We start from the raw sequence: 19,804 nt of genomic DNA on the forward strand, positions 1-19,804 counted from the left end.
GTGATGGTGGAGGGCACTTATGGGGAAGAGCACTGGGTGTTGTATGGAAAACAACTTGACAATAAAATATTGAAAAAAAAAAAGAAAAAAAGAAAGAACTGTTGTGATTGGTCACTGAACACAAGGTACATCTGTTATTTACATAGAGAACTGTGGACTAAAGAGCCAGCAGGGAAGTCTGTTCTTTACGCAGTTACTCACAGTTACTACGTTGTGGAAGCTTTAGGCCATGCTGTTGAGGTACTTGTGCTGCTGAGGGACCCAGTGACTGTAATGTGTGCGTGTGAGGACAACGCAGGACTGTCTGTAGTACAGACAAGGAATGGAGGCAGGACTGGCTCTATGCTTCTAGCGGTCTTGATCCCTTCATTACAGTCAAGTACACTAGCTTTAAGGCGTTGACGAACTTATCTTTTCATCTAGGATTTTTCTTGTTTAAAATGAAGAAATCATAACTTATCAAAGAATTGCTTTAAAAACTGGTTGGAAATAGCTAAATGTTTTTGACGATTTTTTATTTTTGTTATGTATCCTGATAAAATAAAAATTTTCTAAATGAGAGTGGGAAAATACATGAAAGATGCACCAATTACACTTATTTTAAACATTTTCATTTCCATTTCACTGCATAAATACTGTTCCGGGTGGCACTTTTACTACCTTGGCTATGAAGTAGTCCCAGATACTGAGCTCCGGTGGGATGAACTTCTCTGTGACTGTCAGTAACCCCTGGGTGACTGGTGGTGAGGAAGAGGTCGGTGGGGCAGATTCTCTGCAAGACATTTTGGATGGCCTAAAACGTTTGTTCTGTTTCTCTCCTTCTTCCACAAGTGAAGAAACTAATAAAGACAAAATAAAGTGTTATTCAGGTAAGCATTATTTCCACTGTACTAACTTCACCTATCTTTTTATAAGATTTAAGGTTACAAATAAGCACACATACAAAAGTGAATTATCATGATAGTAAAGTAATAGGTAGAAGTGAAACAAAAATCACCATAAACAGCGATCTTTGCTTTTATCTCAATTTATCCCTCATTCTCCGAATGTTAACTTTTATATCGCCAAAGTGGGCAATAGAATATGATATCTGCTTAAAAATGAGTCCCCAGTTGAGCTAAGATCATGAAAGAAAATCATCGACATCCTTCTACTTTGTGTTTAAGAATACTATGGAAGACAAAGAATATCATGGGATGTCAACGCTAATTAAAAGCAACAGCTCACTTAGGAGGTTCTCTAGTAATCCCTTGGCCTTTTGCCTCCATACAAAACTATATGTTTTCACTGAAAATATAAAAAAATTCAAATACGTAACAACTTAATTAAATCGACTCAGACTTCTGGAAATGGCTTGCATACTGAATTTTCTGGTCAGTGGAATAATGAATAAGAGGGAGAAAATGCAATCGTTGTTTTAACTTCTAAAATTTAAGTTAGTATTCTTTAGTATTTTACTTTAGGGTACTAAGGGCCTTAGTAAAGAAAAACAAGTTAGACAAATCTTTGACAAATACCACGTCACGAGATGCAAATCACCAGTAGAGAACCAACAGTCTCCCAGACAAGTCTAATCAACAGGCAAACAACTCCACAATAAAGCATACCAATATTCTCCTTCAGTGGTTTCAGTGAGAATTTACTTACCTCCCAAAGGAATGCAAATATTTGTTCTGTAATACAATTTTGTTTTATCGTTGGAAGCTACTCAGCTTGCATAAACAGCATGCTCATGCATTATGTCAAGCTACAGCCAAGCTGAGTTCAACAAAGTAATTTAGTCATATCAGAAAAAAAGGAAACTAAAATAAATAAAATTCCAAAAGACTGCTAAAAAGTGCTATGATTATTATATAACTTTTCAAATGATTTTAAAAGGAACCATCAGATGAAAATGTGTAAATTTTCTTGTTTTTATAAGCAATTGATACTAAATGATCATGCTTCTAATGCATCTGCTGCATACATTTATATACACTCTAAAACTTAAACAGTGGTTCTACCAAATTCTGATCAAGTAAAAAATTTAGAATATAAAGATGTTCTTTACCTTTCAAAAAATTAATACTGTGGTTTAACATAAATTTGTCCTTTGACTTTAACATTACTATTTGGCTTTTTGTTTTGTTTTTAGATCAAACGGCAGATAAACACAGAAGCATAAAGGTTTTCTAGAAAAAATAAAACTTACAAATAATCCTAAATGAATACATTTTTGCCAAGACAGCTATGTGATTTAAAAAAATAGAGTTTTAAAGGCAAAACCTAAGAAGATTTTTAAAAAGAAAAAAATTTATAAGTACCACCAGGGAACCCAGATACTGACATGAATCTGAGAAAGCCACCACACGGGGGCAGGGGAAATGTTTAAAGTTACAGACTCAATGCCAAAAGTATAAAACAACTTCTTAAAATACTTTCAATGAACAAGGACAGAAAAAAAAAATGGCAAACAGATTCACAGTACTGAATGTTATATTATTTGAAAGGCTAGAAATAAAAGGACTTGGGGGAGGTCTCCTAGCAAACAAGAAATAACCTTTAACCTGCCATTACTGTAGATGCTCCTTCCTCTTCCTTCAATTACAGCAAGACCTAAGGCAATTTTATGCTTTATCACGGGGGTTAGAGTAGTCGTGAAGCACCAAGAGAGACTACCCACAGTGGCTGAGCGCTCTGCTGCTTACATCTGAAAATGCTAATAAATATCAAGAACCTCTGCCACTCCTTGGATAAAAACTGACTCTATTCTTCTACCACTGAGAGAGTAAATGGCTATTTTATCAGTAACAGGAAGGAAAAAAAAAACCAGTATTAGGGAGAATTGAAAAGGAACTTGGACATGAAGTTTATGAATTATAAGGAATACAAAGAGGCTAGAAAGTGGGTAAGGAAAAACTACCCATAGGAAAAAAGAATCATGCACTAACATAAATTTTAAAAATAAATTTCTTAGCCCTTTGGATTCATAGACAATACTTTTCAAAAATACAATAGTGATTCAAAGGAGCACATGAACCCCAATGTTTAAAGCAGCACTATTCACAATAGCCGAAGTATGGAAAGGGACCAAATGTTCATCAACTGATGAGCGGACAAAGGACATGTGGTGTGTTCACACACAGACTCACACACATATAAACACACACAATGTAATGTTTCCCTGCCATCAAAAAGAAATAAATCGTGCCATTTGCAATTTCGTGGATGGAGCTAGAGTGTATTATGCTAAGTAAAGGCTTACCACAGTCAGAAGGAAGATAAATACCATATGATTTCACTCATATGTGGAATTTAAGAAACGAAAAGATGAACACAGGGGAAGGGAAGGAAAAATAATGTAAGATAAAAACAGGGAAGCAAACCGTAAGAGACTAGTAACTATAGGGAACAACTGACTGTTGCTGGAGGGGAGGCTGGTGGGGAGATGGGCTAAATGGGTGATGAGCACTGGGTATTATATTCAAGTGATGAATCACTAAATTCTACACCTGAAACTAATATGACACTGTATGTTTACTAATTTGAATTTAATAAAATCTTGAAAGAAAAAAAAGTACCTTTGAAGTTAAGATAGTGGACTGAGCAAGCAAATATACTTTCCTTCCTTCGTAAGAACCCCTATCCTCGCTCTGCAGTGATTTTCTTGGAACTATGGAAATGACTCCCAGAATAACTCACAACAGAATTGGAGAAATGGCTAAGAGGTTACATCTAAATTATGGGCGTAGGAGGTACAGAGAAGACAGACATGTTGCTTTTTATCATGAACTCTTCTGGACTACTAGATTTGTTACCATGCACATATATTGCTTTGATTAAAATCAAAACAGAAGAAGGGTAATAAGTTAACTTTTTTTCAGTTTATCAGACACAAAATTAATATTCCTAGACTTAGCTTGGTCTAAACCTAGACTTAAGTGTTATTTCTTTTAAAACCTGACCTCAAAGTAACCAGCAGAATGACCTCATTCTTTGCTCCTTAATCTAAAGCACCCTTATCCATGAGACCATTCATGAGTGTGCCAAAGAGTGCAATGAAGCTTCAGGAGGCTTGAAGGTCCTCAACTTTCAAATTTAGCTCCAAAATGTAAGGGATGGAGGATGAAGGTAAGTAACTTAAATGATGACTTAAAGTATTTTGCTGGAAATAAAGATATGTAGAAGGTAAAAGTCATGTTACATTCAAGATAAAATAGATTTCAAATTTATTTCTTGCTTTTGGCAAGATACTTCAATGTAAGAGACCCCCTAAGAGGTATGTATTCACTATCCTTTAGCATCCACTTTAGGCAATAAGTTTGAGAAGTACAAATATATGCCAATACAAATGAAATATTCTGAAAATGATATGTAAAACATGATTCTACAAGTAAACTTCAAAGATTCTTCAAAGGAAAAGACCAAGCCAGGAGATTAAAGGAGTAGTAAATTTAAGGTACTTCTTAATCCTCCAAGAGAAAAATTAATGCTAAAAAAAGGCCGATAGGTGATATTTTCCACATTTTAGAAAGACTGACTCTCAAGATCTTCCTGAAATCATTACTTTGTACCTGCTTTGTAAATACCTATAAAAATAAAGCAATGAATGGGGCACCTAAGTGGGTCTGTTGGTTAAGCATTAGACTTTGGCTCAGGTCATGATCTAGAGGCTGGTTGAATTCGAGACAGGCACTGGGGTCTGTGCTGACAGCTCAGAGCCTGGAGCTTGCTTTGGATTCTGTGTCTACCTCTCTTTCTGCCCCTCCTCTGCTCACACTCTGTCTCTCTCTTAAAAATAAACAAACATTAAAAAAAATGAAACGATGACTGTCTTAGTAGAAGGTAGTGAAGTGTCTTCAAATCACAGGGCAAGAATTGGGGAAAAAGAAAGAGAAGGGAAACAGAAAGAAGAGAAAGAAAAGAAGAAAGGAGTAGAAAGGGAGTGGAGGAGATGAGTGAGAAGGAAGCCTAGGAAAAGGAGATGCACTGGGAAAGGAAAAGAAAGGAGAGGTGAGGAGAGCAGAAAGGGGAGGGAAGTGGTAAGGGGAAGAAGAACACAAAGTTTGTCAATGTTTAATATCTGGATCCAGAAGAGTACATGTATTTTAAATAAATAAGTACACATATACTGAGGACTTGGTTAAGCATGTTTTGTTGCGAAGGTGAAATAATAAGAAATCTGGAGATAACTGTCCTCCGGTACTACTTTTCAGCAGTCAATCAAAAGGGTTTGGCATATTCACCTATATTTTAAATAGCTGATTGTTTTCTATTTTAATATTGCTCAAGTCTTACCTTTTCTGGTCAAGAAATGTTGCTATTTTGTATATTTTGCTAAAGGAAGGATAGCGATGACAGGTGTAATCAATCACTAAATACTGAATACAAAGCTATTTTTGTACAAGTTTGAGGGGGAAAGAGCAAAACATCTGGATTTTCTGATCTGTATTTAACATAAATAATCAAATGCCAAAAAAACATGCTTACAAATAAAATACTCATTTTATATTTCATTCCTCCATCTGGAAACATAAAACATCATCACTATAATTATATCAAGCCAAAAATTTATAGTCCTCACAATTGCAAATATTACTACAAAATACAATAAAAATTATTCAAAAAATAGTATTTTCCTTTATAATATGCAATAAAAAGCAAAAGTATGGATTTCTAACTGTTAGCATAAAAATATCGTTTTTCAAAACTTGCTATTGCTTACCTGATTGTCTACTTTAAAAACTAACCATAACAAAAAATTCCTAGCTCCATGAACATATACCTACACTAGTTTTAATATAACAAATGAATCTTTTATTAACGTATAATGTGGAATTCACAAAGTTAAATTTGATTAAAAGATAAATTACTGATTTATTACTTAACATTTTTGTTAAGAATTCTAATATGCTAAGCTAAAGTCTAATAGAAATCATCTATCATATTCTTATATTACAAAACTTACTCATATTTAAAAGTTTTGTCACTAAAAGAATTAGTCATTAAGTATATAAAAGACATGTAGAGAGAAATATAATTTAGTTCACAACACCATTAGTGCAAAGAAAATTAAAATGAGAATGTAGACCAGAACAAGGAAAACAAACGGTGACTTCTAAATTCCTCTTCTAGACTCTGCTACATCTATGATTGATTCAGAATAGTTTCTAGGTTCTCCAAGACAGATGGGCATCATGTAGCCTGGATAAGGCTATATCCAGCCCAACGACTAAGTGAACTACATGTTTTAAGAATTCTATGTTATTTGGCTACCATGTCCCAATCCAAGGGATTACAAATGTACAGATGCAGGTAATTTTTGGTCACCTTGATTATTTAGGGTTCGTTATTCAGTGACTGGTGGAATATGGTTTATAATGATACCTCAAAAATAATTCAAGTAATGGTATTTGTGTATACAAACAGCTAAAACTGGTTAAACAATGAACTTATTAGTCTCTAGGTAAGGAACTTTACACATCTGTGCTGAGCAGAAATGGTTGGAATTGAGACACAGTGACTGGTAAGAATATTTTTAATTTTTTACAGGTATTTGGACATTCCATAGCTAGGATTTATCCCTTTTTAACATTTCACATTAACAAGATCAACGTTTTAAATGATTTTCTCTTGGAACACATTAGATTAGTTCTAAATTAACCACTTTAAAGTTCTAAAGATAACCATTTTGCTTAATGCTTATCTAAGTAGGGCTATAAATCTTATACCCTCTTAGACTTTGAAAGTTTTTCTTTAACTGAATTCAAATATTTGAAGTTAAGTATATTTATTCCCAGGTAAGTTTCAAGAGAAGTTAAGTCTTTTTCTTGTTTGCCCATATAAAAAATAAAGCATAAGAAATGACTCTTTAAAAATTAGAAAAGAGGTTATAAAAATTAAAATACTTTAAAAAATTCAAAAAATAAGATTATCACATATAGGCTAATAAGTTACAAAAAGAAAACTTAACAAAAAGTTAGAAAACATTATGAAGATTCTTTTCAGGTCAAGATGCAATATACATAATTTTACTATTAGAAAGTTTAAAAATAGGGATACCGTTGTTTAAAATATTTACTTTTCCAGGTATTATGAACACTTAGAAATCCAAAACCCCTAATGGCCGCCAGAATCATAGTATGCAAAACATAAAGCAGCCTCAACTGAAATGTTTTCCAGTCATTTCAAGCCATAGTCTGATTTACCATGATTAGCACTGACATTTATTACTACACATTTAAAAATATGTTACAGTCTAAGGAATAGATAACATCAAAATAAGTAATTTAAAAGCAGAATAAAAAGCAGAGATTATAGATTCTAAAAGGCTAATCATTGTTTTAAATCAAAAATATGGCTGATTAAATAAAGGAAATTTCTCAATTTTCTACTGTTAAGTGCAAAACAAAATAAAATGGGCCCAAGGTACAGCAACCCCTTCAAAACAACACAAAGCAAGCTGAACTGTAAAAGCCTATTTCTAAAGCTAATATCTTGCCTGCAAGACTGGGAGGGCTATGAGAACTGATGGCTGAGAGAGCTTTGGTAAAGCCCACACACTCCATGGAGAGCACCACTACCTGGTGGGGGCTAGGCACAGCCAAGTGCCTTCCTGCCAAAGAGAGAAGAGAGAATCTGTATTTGGGATAGAACAAAGACCACAGTTACAGCGTATTTCAAAACACATGATCATTTCAATAGTAAAAGATTTAAGAAAATGACAGTAGACAGTTCTAGTCACTGGTGCACGAGTATCTTAAAGTCTGAAAACTGCACCAGAGTCCTCATGTTATGTGTTCACCACAGAACTATTTGTTCATGCTTTAAGAAAATGGTCTGTAATAACAACTTTCTGTGAATAAATTAAAACATAATTACACTTGACAAAGTTATCACTCAGATGAATAAGGTTTCGGTCATAAATAAATAAACAAACAAATAAATAAATAAATTTAACATATGAAACACTAACCGGGTAAAGGTTTTGAGTGTGTCTGTTCTTTGCTGGGAACATGTGCGCCTCCACCAAACACAGCAGACCACATTTTTTCATTTAGAGGATGGGCCACAATCCGAAAGAGTTCATTACTAGAATGTGTCGCCAGGCCGTGGATGAAGAGACTGAGGTACACTGCTGTGAGAATCTCACAGAGCAAAACCGTCAGCCCTGACTGGGCCTCCTCACCAGAAGAGTTCAAGAGTCGAATTAGGGAAGTTATTCCTAGGACAAACAACAAACACAGCTACCACTGACAATAAATTAAAACAGAAAAATCAACTATAAAAAACTCTCTTACATCAGGATTAAACATTTTTCTTCTGTAGATTCACAGACTAATGGAGGTTATTACAGTGAATGTACAAACACTGAGATATCTGTTCAATTTAGAGAAATGAAGATCTGTAATTTAAGTCTGACAGGTGAAATGTAATTGCCATCACAAATGCTTTCCTATTACAACAAGGAAGTATAAAAAGAGATATAATAGAACATTTGAGTTATTTTAGTAAAATGGTTAAGGAAATACCAATGTTAGGTACCTACATAATTTATAATGAATGGGAAATACTAAAGTGGTATCAATTCTAACAAAATTTACCAGTGATTATCATAGAGTGAAACTATGCCAAACATACTTTCTCCTCATCTAATTAAATTCAATAAGGCTGAGAAATACTCACATATATATTTGTACACAGCTATATATACATAAGTTATTTGTACCTGGCCACTGTGCTGGTGCTGTATTAGGAGTTATTGCTTCGTCTAAGCTTCCTGTTTTCAAAGAATGTCGGTGGGGAAGCAATACTGTCTGATACATCATTCCAGTAAACTGATTTGTTTGAAATGAACTAAGGGAAGAAAATACTTAAGTAAGGATAATCTACAATAACAATATAATAAATAAAAATAACATACAATGATATAAAATGAATTTTATATGTAATATTTCCATTCTTTACATCTAACTTCCAGGGTTATCTTAAACATAAATTTTTGTTAGTTACACAGCCATTACTGATTTAAGTACTGTTCTCTATAGTCTGGTGCTATATTAAAACCAAGTATCCTTTGAGTATAAATGTGCAAATTTTCTAAATTAAAACACATGTGATAAATTTTAAGTATTTAGTGAAAGACAATAATACATAGAAATGAGAAAACTAAATTACTATTAACCACAAACTACAAGCTATTCTACCAAAGTTCAAAACAAGGTTATCTGGTGAAAACAAAGTCAGTGCAGGTTCAGTGGGATATTTAATGGCTAGTCAGCCCTACATCAGGATAGGTTACATCAGGTATATGCACCAGGTACCAGGGATATAATTAAAAATTATTGGTTTCTGTCTCCATGAAATTTATAATCTGGTGGAGGAATCAGACACAAATCATTTTATTATGTTGCTTTCAAAGACAAAATCACTGCATACAGGGCTATAAAAAGCAAAGCGGAGGAGCATGTCACACAATTCGGAAGTCAGGGTAAGCTTCTCCAAGTAAATGGCACTTTAAGCTTAAAACTAAATAAACAGAGAGGCGCCTGGGTGGCTCAGTGAGTTAAGCATTTGACTTTGGCTCAAGTCATGATCTCACAGTTCAGGGGTTCGAGCCCTGCATAGGGCTCTGTGCTGACAGTTCAGAGCCTAGAGCCTGCTTTAGATTCTGTGTCTCCTTCTCCCTCTGCCGCACACCCCCGCCCCCGCCGCCATCGCTTACACTCTCTCAAAAATAAGTAAACATTAAAATATTTTTTAAAAAATTAAGTAAACACGATGAATGAACAAAGTAATTTGAAGGTTAACATAAAACATGAAATAAATCTGACAGAAAATGTTCTAAATATTTTTGTTAAATCCTGTCAGAAATTCCTATATTATATATTAAGTAAATGAATGTAACATTTAAACAAGGAATGTCATTGGTTTAGACCTGTTCTGACTGGCAAGTTAGTCATAACATTTTGACGTATATGTGAATAGCCTCCCTTGCTTTACTTTCCAGTTTTAAGAAAGCAGACTGCCAACAAGAAAAATCCCTCACAATAAGCCTATGGAAATGATGAAAAAGGTCAATATATATAGATGAAAACAGTGGTGCCTGGGTGGCTCAGTTGGTTAAGTGTCCGACTTCAGCACAGGTCATGTTTTTAGGGTTCAGGGTTCAAGCCCCACATCAATCTCTGTGCTGACAGCTCAGAGCCAGGAGCCTGCCTCAGATTCTGTGGTTCCCTCTCTCTCGCTCAGCCCCTCTCCTGCTTGGGCTCTCTCTTTCTCTCTCAAAAATAAACATTAAAAAAATTAAACATATATTGATGCAGTAAAGCTACACTCAAAGCCAAGAAAATGAACTCTTGGAGGATGAAGGCCAAAGAAATCCAATGGAAGCTATCTTGGGGATATATAAGCAGAGCAGTAAGTTAAGACTCTCATGAGAGAATTCAAACACTTAAGACAATAAATAATCAACACCAAGGAAGACTAACCTCATGTAAGAAATAACAAAGTTATGATGGCACCTGAGGAAGCAGATATACTGGAACATTACAGGAAGTGCTCAGAGAGGTTCAAACAATTAAGAAATAAAGACAAATGGCTATTAAAATCAACAACGTGCTCTTAAAAATGAAAAAGGGAATTTCTAAAACACAAACTCAGATGGGCTAAAGGAGAGGACATTAGTAAAGAATAAGTTAGTATCTGGAAAATGAAGCTAGGATTTCTCCTGAAATGAAGCAAAAATAAATACAGGGGAAAAAAACGAGATGAAAGCTAAAAGAAAAATAAAAGAAACGTCTATGTTCCACTACCTATATAATAAGAAACAGAAGAGACAAAATATTTAAAGAAGTAAAGACACAAAACGAAGTATCGTAGGAGAAAAAGAAGAGGCAAGCCAAGAAACACACTCTTCACTACAGAGAACAAAGTGACGGTCACCAGAGGGTGGGCAGGGGGATGGGTTAATAGGTGACAGGGATTAAGGAGTGCACTGTCAGAGCGAGCACCGGATGATACACAGAAGTGCTGAATCACTATACTGTACATGCGAAACTGATATCACACTGTTGTTAACTAACTGGAATTTAAATAAAAATTAAAAAGAAAAAAGAAGGAGAATTTCAAAGCACCAAGGAAACATACCAAAGTGTCAAACAGTATGTTTTAAAAGTCTAGCCAAATTATAGTGAAGCTTAGGCTATAACAAGAAAAATCATAAACATCACTCTTTTTTAAAGTTTATTTTGGAGAGCTGAGAAAGTGTGTGTGAGTGGGGGCGAGGCAGAGAGAGAGCGAGAGTGAGGGAATTCCAATCAGGCTCTATGGTGTTAGCACAGAGCCTGAAATGGGGCTTGATCCCGTGAACTGTGAGATCAAGATCTGAGCTGAAATCAAGAGTTGGTTGCTTAACTGACTAAGCCACCCAGGCACCCCAACATCACTTTTTTGTGAAATTTCCCTTAATTCCAAGTCACTTACTCCCTCCTTTGTGCTCCCTGAGCCTTTAACTATATATATATAATTTATATATAATTATTTATATAACTATATAATGTGTGATATACAATTATATATAATTTAATATATATAATATATAATAATTTGATATAATTGTATATCACACATTATACATTATAGTATATAATTATATACAATATTGTTGTATATAATTACAACATAACTATCCCTCAAGTACAATGTCATGTTATATATATCACTTATCAGCTCACATGTATGTCTTTAACTAGAATGACCTTAAGAAAGGAGAACTGATCTCAGTGCATACACAACGCCTGGCTAAGTTAGCTAAGTCACCTAAATGAGTTATACTGACAAAAGTCCACCTGACATTCACTTGCCAAAAAGGCATACACTAAAATTTCAAAGCTGAGAAAAAAAGAACTCATCACTTCTAATACCTTCTGTACTACTTAAAACACTGTCATAAATAGTTTTTCTAAACCAAGAGCATACAAATTCTGAAACATCATCAGTTACTGTAAGCATTCCTCAATCTCACAGAATGATACTTACCTGTAGTTATGACTACCACAAAGGCACTGATAAATACAAGCAGAAAGTGAGGCAGCTAAAGTATGCATTACATATACCTGAAAAAAAAACCCACAAAATTACTTTAACTTTTTAAAAAATCAAACTTGTTTCAAGACTTACTATAATAAACATTATAAAAAAGTAGAAAAAAGTATTTGTCCTTATAAACTATTTCCTTTTTTTCCTGAACACTCTTCTGCCTATACAGATCTCACTACGGACAAATTAAAAACTCTAAGGCTGTGGGCAGATACCATAAAACATACACCGGCTACCTAATTTCTATTTCAAGAACAAATGGGAAGAGATGTTAGCTATTCAGTAGTGCATGAGCCATGTATGAAAAGAAAACCCTTCAAGACTAAACCTTCTTCAACCAAAATATGCAGAAGCTCAGTGTGGTAAATAAGTTTATCTATGGATAGGTCACTGAAGAATATGCTGCCACATATTCTAGCTATTAGAGAAAACAAGTAATCTAAAGAAAGTGAAATCCTTTAGGGAAAGGAGAAGGTATGAGAGACAGCAAAGGGTGGGCAAACATTTGTACAGAGGAAGGGAAGGCTCTAAAGCTGGCATGACAAGCAGTAAAAGAAGTAAAGCATAACCCAGGCCAGAAAGCAAACTAGATTCGACTATTAAAAGACTAAGCTCTTCACACGGAGGGTTGCTGGAAGGGAGGTGAGTGACGGAGGGGCTAGATGGGTGATGATTAAGGAGGGCATTTGTGATGAGCACTGGATGTTCTATGTAAGTGAAGAATCGCTAAATTCTACTCGTGAAACCATTATTACACTATACATCAACCAACTAGGATTTAAATTTAAAAAAGAGACTAGGTTCTTGATCTAATTATGAAGTATGACAGTCTTGTATGCAGATAAAAAATGGGGGAGTCGTAGATTAAAACCAGATTGCTCTTTCCCCCTCAGTTATCAATAAGATGTATTGATCCAATAAACCAAGGATATTATCATATCCAAGAAGACAACAAAAACCACATATGGAAAATTACAAAAATGATCAGAATATTTTTGAGTTTTTCCAATCGAAAAGTGGAGTCTATTTCTCCACTTACTGAATCTGGGCTAGTCTTGTGTCTTGCTTTGACCAAGAAGGCAAAACATTGTGTGAATTCTGAACCTAATCCTCAAAAGGCCTTGCAAATTCTACTCTTGCTGCTCTTTAAACTCCTGCAACCCCTATGTAAAATAATCTAGGTGGCACAGTTAATCTTATGGATCAATTTAACTGGACCATGGGGTGCCCATACATTTAGGGAGACATTCTGGGTTATATCTTTAAGGGGGATATGGGATGAAACTGACACTGGTAGAAGTGGTAGTAGACTGAGTAAAGAAACTGCCCTCCCTAATGTGGGCAGGCCTCACACAATCAGCTAAAACCTAAACAGAGTAAAGCTAAAAATAAGAGAATTTCTGTATGTGTGTTTTGAGCTAGAACAATGGTGTTTTTCTGCCTCTGAACTATAAGAGAAACACTTGCTCCTCTTGGGTCTCATGCCTACTGGCTCTCACACTTACGCTATTGGCTTTCCCAGTTCTCAGGTGACCCAGGCTGCAACTACTCAATAGGCCCTGGGTCTCCACCTTGATGACCGCCAATCTTGGGACCTCAGCCTCCACAGTTATGTAAGCCAACTGCTCTGTACACGTACGTACACACATCCAGTTTGTTCTGTTTTTCTAAAGACCCTAGATCAATACACTAGGCTTGCTTGTTAGTGGATGAGACACATATGATCCAGATTCTCCTGTCAGCCTTGAAATAGTGTGCCAACCACCAAAAATGCAAATAATGCCATCCTAATCTATAATCCAGCCAACGTACCAGCTGACAGAAGACAAATGAAAATATCCAGACATTAGTCCAGCAGGCCCAAATCAGAAGAACTGAACAGCCAACCCAATGAATCATGAGCAAAATAAATGATGGCCATTTGAAGTTACTATTATTTCAGGGTGGTTCTTAACCACCAAAAGCTAACTGTTATACCAAGTGTATGCTTATTATTAAAATTAAATACGGGATACAGTTTAGCGAAAATGAGCAAATTCTTAACGAAATCACCCCCTCAACCATATAATATACTATGTGGGCATTTATACTAGAGCAGCACAGGAAAAAAGGCAAAATTAAATTACACGGGTTAAAGTTATCAAAGAGGGTAAAGCTATAGTGGCCTCTCCTATAGGAAAGGAGAATGTAGAACTCGTGTGATATTGTAGCCTAAGAGGTGGGCGAGAACCAGACAACAGACTATGAAGAAAAAAAGAGAAAAGGAGTCACTTGGTCATATTCTAAGAGATTTCAGTATGTTTGGAGAATAAGGATGAAATATGAAATGTGATATTAACTGTACATCAAGTAGGGTGGTGATGATGAACAGATGATCTGCTTGACTAGATAATTATATATCTAATTATGCAACCAAATCACCTGGGAAATTCTTAAAAATCTCGGGACTCACTCTCACACACTGATTCAGTAAGTATGGAATCACATTATCCTTAAAATATGTAATGTTTTAATATTAATAAAGGAAACCTTTAATTTTACACCACAATACTGCATTTCTATTTCTAAATCTCCATCAGCTGTTTTGCTAATTGTAATGCTAGAAGAATTACTCATGTATCTACATTACTCTTATCTTAATAAAGTGGCTAAGTAAGACTAAGTAACTAAACTTAAAATTGAAGTACCCTGATGGGTATGAGAATACAACTGAGGTCAGCCCTGCCTACAACCACAAGTTCTCTTTGATCAAAAAATATAAACTTAGCAATGTAACAATCCCTAAGTATAGTCTGATGTTTAAAATTGCTTCTAGTAAGTGTTTTCCAACACTTAGCTTTTGGCTTTATCATAATGCAAGATAAAGGAATGAACCAAGCATCCTCACCTTATTGCTCTGGATGTCGGGATGGGGCGGTGAATCAAAGTTTATGATGGCATGCAGAATATCATGTGTGAGGTTACTAAGGTGCAACAAGGGATTGGCAACTACTGTTTTGGCACTGGCTGTGCAAGCAAAGAGGAGGGGTACCGAGGTCTGCTCTGACAGAGGGCTAGGAAATATGGGTTCTGACGTTTCCTTGAAAACAAAGGGAAAAAAGGTTAATTGACTGTTTAAAGTGATAATCCATTACTTAACTAATTCAGAAGTCTCTTGGAAAGACTTCGAAACACTTCAAATTAAAAGCATAGTAGATTATAGAGTTAAGGCCCGAGGAGGTCAACATTCCACCAATTACAGGGGAAAATGGGGGGACAACATCCTCTCATCCTAAGGAGAAACTCCTCACCGCACCAGAAACTCACGAAGAATGCAGAGTATGAATGCAACAGATCGCAGGGCCTGATGCCGAGTGATCCTGAAACCATTACACAGAGACTACTCTACAAATTCCTAACACAAAAGCGTATTCCTTAAAGCAACCATAGTGAAGAAAATCAACAACTGTAGTATTTAAACAACAAAAGAGCAGTATCAAAAACCACTTCTCATGTGTGAGCTATTTCAACTGGCCATCGTGTAACTTACATACCTGCTGAGATTCTTGTAAAAGCAAAATCAATTCCATTCTCACAGATGCAAGACCCCCACCGTGGGACCCATGAAGTATGCAGTAACTCAGAAACATCCTCAAGAGTGACTGATATTTCAAAAGCCACTGTCTTTTTTCCTGAAAGTTTTCTCTCAGTTGTTTCACTTTTGTTTGCTGAAGCAAATCTTCAGAATCTTCATTTAATCCAAATCCATCTCCATTTTTGTCCACGGCAGACTGTAACTCTTCGCCATCTGAGCAGTAGTCACAAGTCCTCTGAAGAGCTACTACCTCTCTTTCAAGCCAGTGGTAGAGTTGGTAACGCAATTTTCCACCATCTATTTCATAGCCAGTAGATAAAGTACGAAGTTCTACTGTGAGAATCTTTAAACATGCTCTAAATTTTAACTGAACTGCAATGATATCTTCTGATGGACGCAAAATATCATTTTCATCTACTGTGCTGAAAATGTCTGTATAATTAGAACTTGTTTCATCTAGTTTTTTCACTGGTTTTCTCTGTAAAGGTTTTAGTTCTTTCATTGAAATAGGGAGGTCATCATTTTCTTCATCGTTATCACTGTCCCATTTTAATTCTAAAGAGTCATCCTGAAATACCAAGCTTGGTTGGCTCCAGTCAAAAGAAAGCGTGGAGTTTGACTGCTTCTCTGAGGAGCCCTCTGAAGAAGATCCAAAACCGTTCATCATGGACTGTGACCAATCAACAGCAGAAGACTTATCTTCCCTGGCATCCAACTTCAATGGAGAAGAAGGAGAACAGTCCTTACTAGTATCCAGGAAACTCGATGTTCTACAAAAAGGTTTTGTTTTCTTGAGGACTCTTGGCAGCTTTGATAATACTTCCAAAGCTAACATAGGACAGCCAGCTTTTAAATGAGCACTCGCAGTAGTAAAAAATAATCTTCTTTCACTTAAATTGATTGTTCCTGCCAGTCCCCTTTTTCCCGTTAAACTCATGTGTGTGGACAATACATCAGAGGATCCACAATGACGTCTCATCAAAAGAGGGTGTGTTCTTAGATAATTGTAGAAATTAAAAACTGCAGGATTACAGTCGGACATCATGACTTGATCTGAAAGTAAATGAATTTAATCAGCTAAGAAAAACTCAAGAGTTGTACTACAGTCCTCTTTCTCTCTGGCACCTTTACCCACCTGGTCTTTTGACATAATTTTACTAAGAGATCACACTGACACATAGCATTGAACAATTTGTCGTGAAAGTGTTTAATGTAAAAAGAGAACAGAGGTTATACTGATTTCCGCCCCTCTGGCTAATCACGTAAGATTATTTAAACATCCACTTACACACTATAGTTCTTATGCTACTTTCCTCAACATCCACCCCCAGGCTGTTACGTTAAATCTTCCTTATCTTCTCTACTTGAGAATGTTAAGTGTGTCCTAGAGTTCAGTGCTTCTTCTCTATTTACACTCCCTGAGTGAACTCATATAGTCCCGTGGCTTCAAATACCATCTAGACATTGATAATTTGCACATCTGTTTCAGGCCCAACTTTACCCTGTACACCTAGACTGCTATATGGAAAGGCCTACCTTACGTTTCCATCTACATGCACATACTCTTGCCTCAAAGTCTCTTTCCTTAGTGTGCCCTTATCCTAATCCCCTCTTTACCCAGATAGCCATATGGATAAATCACTCATTTCAATTATGTCTCTACTCAAAGGTGCCCTTGTCAAGGAGGTCTTCTCTACTTAAACAACACTCCCCCAAACCTGCTCCTGGCCCTGCCATATCATTTACGTCCAGCTAACAATCCAGGAGTTATCCTGGACTCTTATTCCCTTCGCATCCAATCCTATCCAATCCTACCTAATTTACCTGAAACTTATATTCCACACCCAACCACTTTTCTCTGCCTCCACTCCTATTATTCCTGTCTAAGCCACTAGTACCTTTTAAATTTTTCTTCTAGAAGAGAGAATTTAATTGACTCTAAAAGTATGTGATCATGTATTAATCCCAAATCAAAATACACTTTTGACATAATACGTGGAGGTATAAAAAAGTTACTGGCAAAGGCCTTTTCTTTTCCCCTGTCATTACAGAGAGGCCAGTTTGGAAATCTTCCGCTCAGTTGGCCACGACACTTCAACAACTGAATGTGGCTTTCTCACAATCTTCTCACAGTAAGTCACATGATAGTCCTGATTATGTAAAATCCTCTCAACTAAAATCTTTTCCAATTAGTTCTTCACCTGATATGACTGACAATGAGGATACCAGCTATCAGAAACAATTCAATTCTACCTATGGAAAAATATTTGAAAGGCATAGCCCAGCATTTTTAAATGATTTTATACAAAGATTCCATTTTATACTAACCTCTAGAAAAGCTTAAGCAAAAGGGATTTCTAAAACAAAAGGGAGAAGGAGACCTTAAAAAAAGTTATAAAAAATTCTCTACATCACTCATCTCCTAAAAAATTAATCCTATCACTTAAATAAACTTTCTTTACATAATATTTATTATAAATATATAAGCTTGTACCCAAGATAAATGGATTTTATATCACTATTTTCCTCAAAATTTATATTCAAATATTGGTAATATTTATGTCAAATGCACTGGTTTTATAAAAACAGAAAATCCAAAGTTCTTGGTTTTCAAAGGATTCTTCTAAAAAAAGGATTTTCCTAAAAATACAAAAAACTATATACATAACTCTGTGTCCCCAACTAAATCTTAAAAGTCTTAGACCATGTTTTCAACTTGCTTTGCATTGCCCTGAGCATCCGACAGCGTGTTCTGCACCCAGCAAACACTAAAACAACTCACTATTGTTTACCGCTTAGAAATACACCTTACCGTCATCCTCTCTGACAGGCTGCTTTATTAATGTTTCCAGAGCACCATTATAATCTTCCAAAATCCAGCATGCCATACTCCGAAGAAAAGGATCAGAATGCATATTTACATTCAATGAACTGAGTTCACTGACAGGAGAATCAATTCCCAAAACTTTTTTACGTAAAATAGATTTATATGTTGCAGATGTGTCAAATTCAGACTCATAGAGTCTTGCTATTACAAGAGCCAACTGAATGTCATTCAGTTTCTCAAGACATACCTTCAACAAAAGAAATACTGGTTATTAACAACCAGGAGCATCCTTCATTTTAAGATAAACTCAAGTGACTCACTAATAACTAGATTAAAAAAAAGGCACTGTTACTATCTGAAATTAGTGAACAAATAACAAAACGTAACTGCTTGATTTAGCAAATCTACTTGAAATGTTAATACCTGCAAATCTACGTGTTAGTATTAAATATTCACTTGTAAAAAGAATTAGCCTATATATATTAAAAAATTCTCAAGAGCTTCAACTCAAATGACATTTTGTTTCTTGAGTTTTTACTCTTCTCCATCCACCTCAGCAGACTATAGTGTTTCCTAGTTAAAAAGTTGTTTTGAATCACTTGTATGAAACTGAGAAAAAGGGCAATTTGAGATAGACTATGAAATCAGTTAAAGTTTTTCTATGGCTCATCAACTAAGACAGAACCAAATACAGACTCACATGTTTAAAATGTTAGGGCAAACTTTGTTTTTTAAATGTGTTCAAAGATACTCTTAAAGGTTAGATCTCAACTATCTTTACTAATCAATATAACACGGTTACCTTAATTCTGTATAAACATCATTTGAGCTAACAAAATTTTATTATTTGTTTTTTTTAATAGCTAACATTTATTTACTTTTATTTGAGAGAGACAAAATAAACATGCACGAGTGGAGGAAGAGAGCCAGAAGGGGAGAGAGGGAGAGACGGAGACAGAGAGAGAAGGGGGGAGGGAGAGAGACAGAGACAGAGAGAGAGAGGGAGAGAGGGAGGGAGAGAGAGGAGGGGGGAGGGAGAGAAACAGAGAGGGGGGAGGGAGGGAGGGAGAGGGGGGGAGGGAAAGAGATGGGGGTGGGGTGGGGTGGGAGAGAGACAGAGAGAGAGAGGGAGGGAGAGAGGGAGAGAGAATTCCAAGCAAGGTCCACACTCAGAACGGAGCCTGACACGGGGCTTGAGCTCACAAACATGGGATGGTGACCTGAGCCGAAATCAAGAGTCAGATGCTCAAACAACTGAGCCACCCAGGTGCCCCTAAATAACAGAGTTTTAAAAAATCACTATTAAATATTACTATGTATTTATT

At 35.8% G+C, this 19,804-nt stretch overlaps 1 protein-coding gene across 2 annotated transcripts in view; it reads right to left on the reverse strand.

Moving 5' to 3' along the window:
• Window positions 1–19,804, reverse strand: part of DMXL1 (Dmx like 1) — a 129,574-nt gene that overhangs the window by 46,399 nt on the left and 63,371 nt on the right. For both annotated transcript variants that reach the window (XM_029941556.1, XM_029941555.1), the window contains exons 23-29: window positions 18,465–18,726; window positions 15,612–16,705; window positions 14,966–15,157; window positions 12,019–12,095; window positions 8,708–8,835; window positions 7,955–8,203; window positions 661–839 (exon numbers count right to left, since the gene is read on the reverse strand). In XM_029941556.1, coding sequence (XP_029797416.1) covers window positions 661–839; window positions 7,955–8,203; window positions 8,708–8,835; window positions 12,019–12,095; window positions 14,966–15,157; window positions 15,612–16,705; window positions 18,465–18,726 — 2,181 coding nt within the window. The remainder of the gene's footprint in view (window positions 1–660; window positions 840–7,954; window positions 8,204–8,707; window positions 8,836–12,018; window positions 12,096–14,965; window positions 15,158–15,611; window positions 16,706–18,464; window positions 18,727–19,804) is intronic.

The sequence above is a fragment of the Suricata suricatta genome, chromosome 6, assembly GCF_006229205.1.
Source record: "Suricata suricatta isolate VVHF042 chromosome 6, meerkat_22Aug2017_6uvM2_HiC, whole genome shotgun sequence".
In the NCBI taxonomy this organism is placed as follows: Eukaryota; Metazoa; Chordata; class Mammalia; order Carnivora; family Herpestidae; genus Suricata; species Suricata suricatta.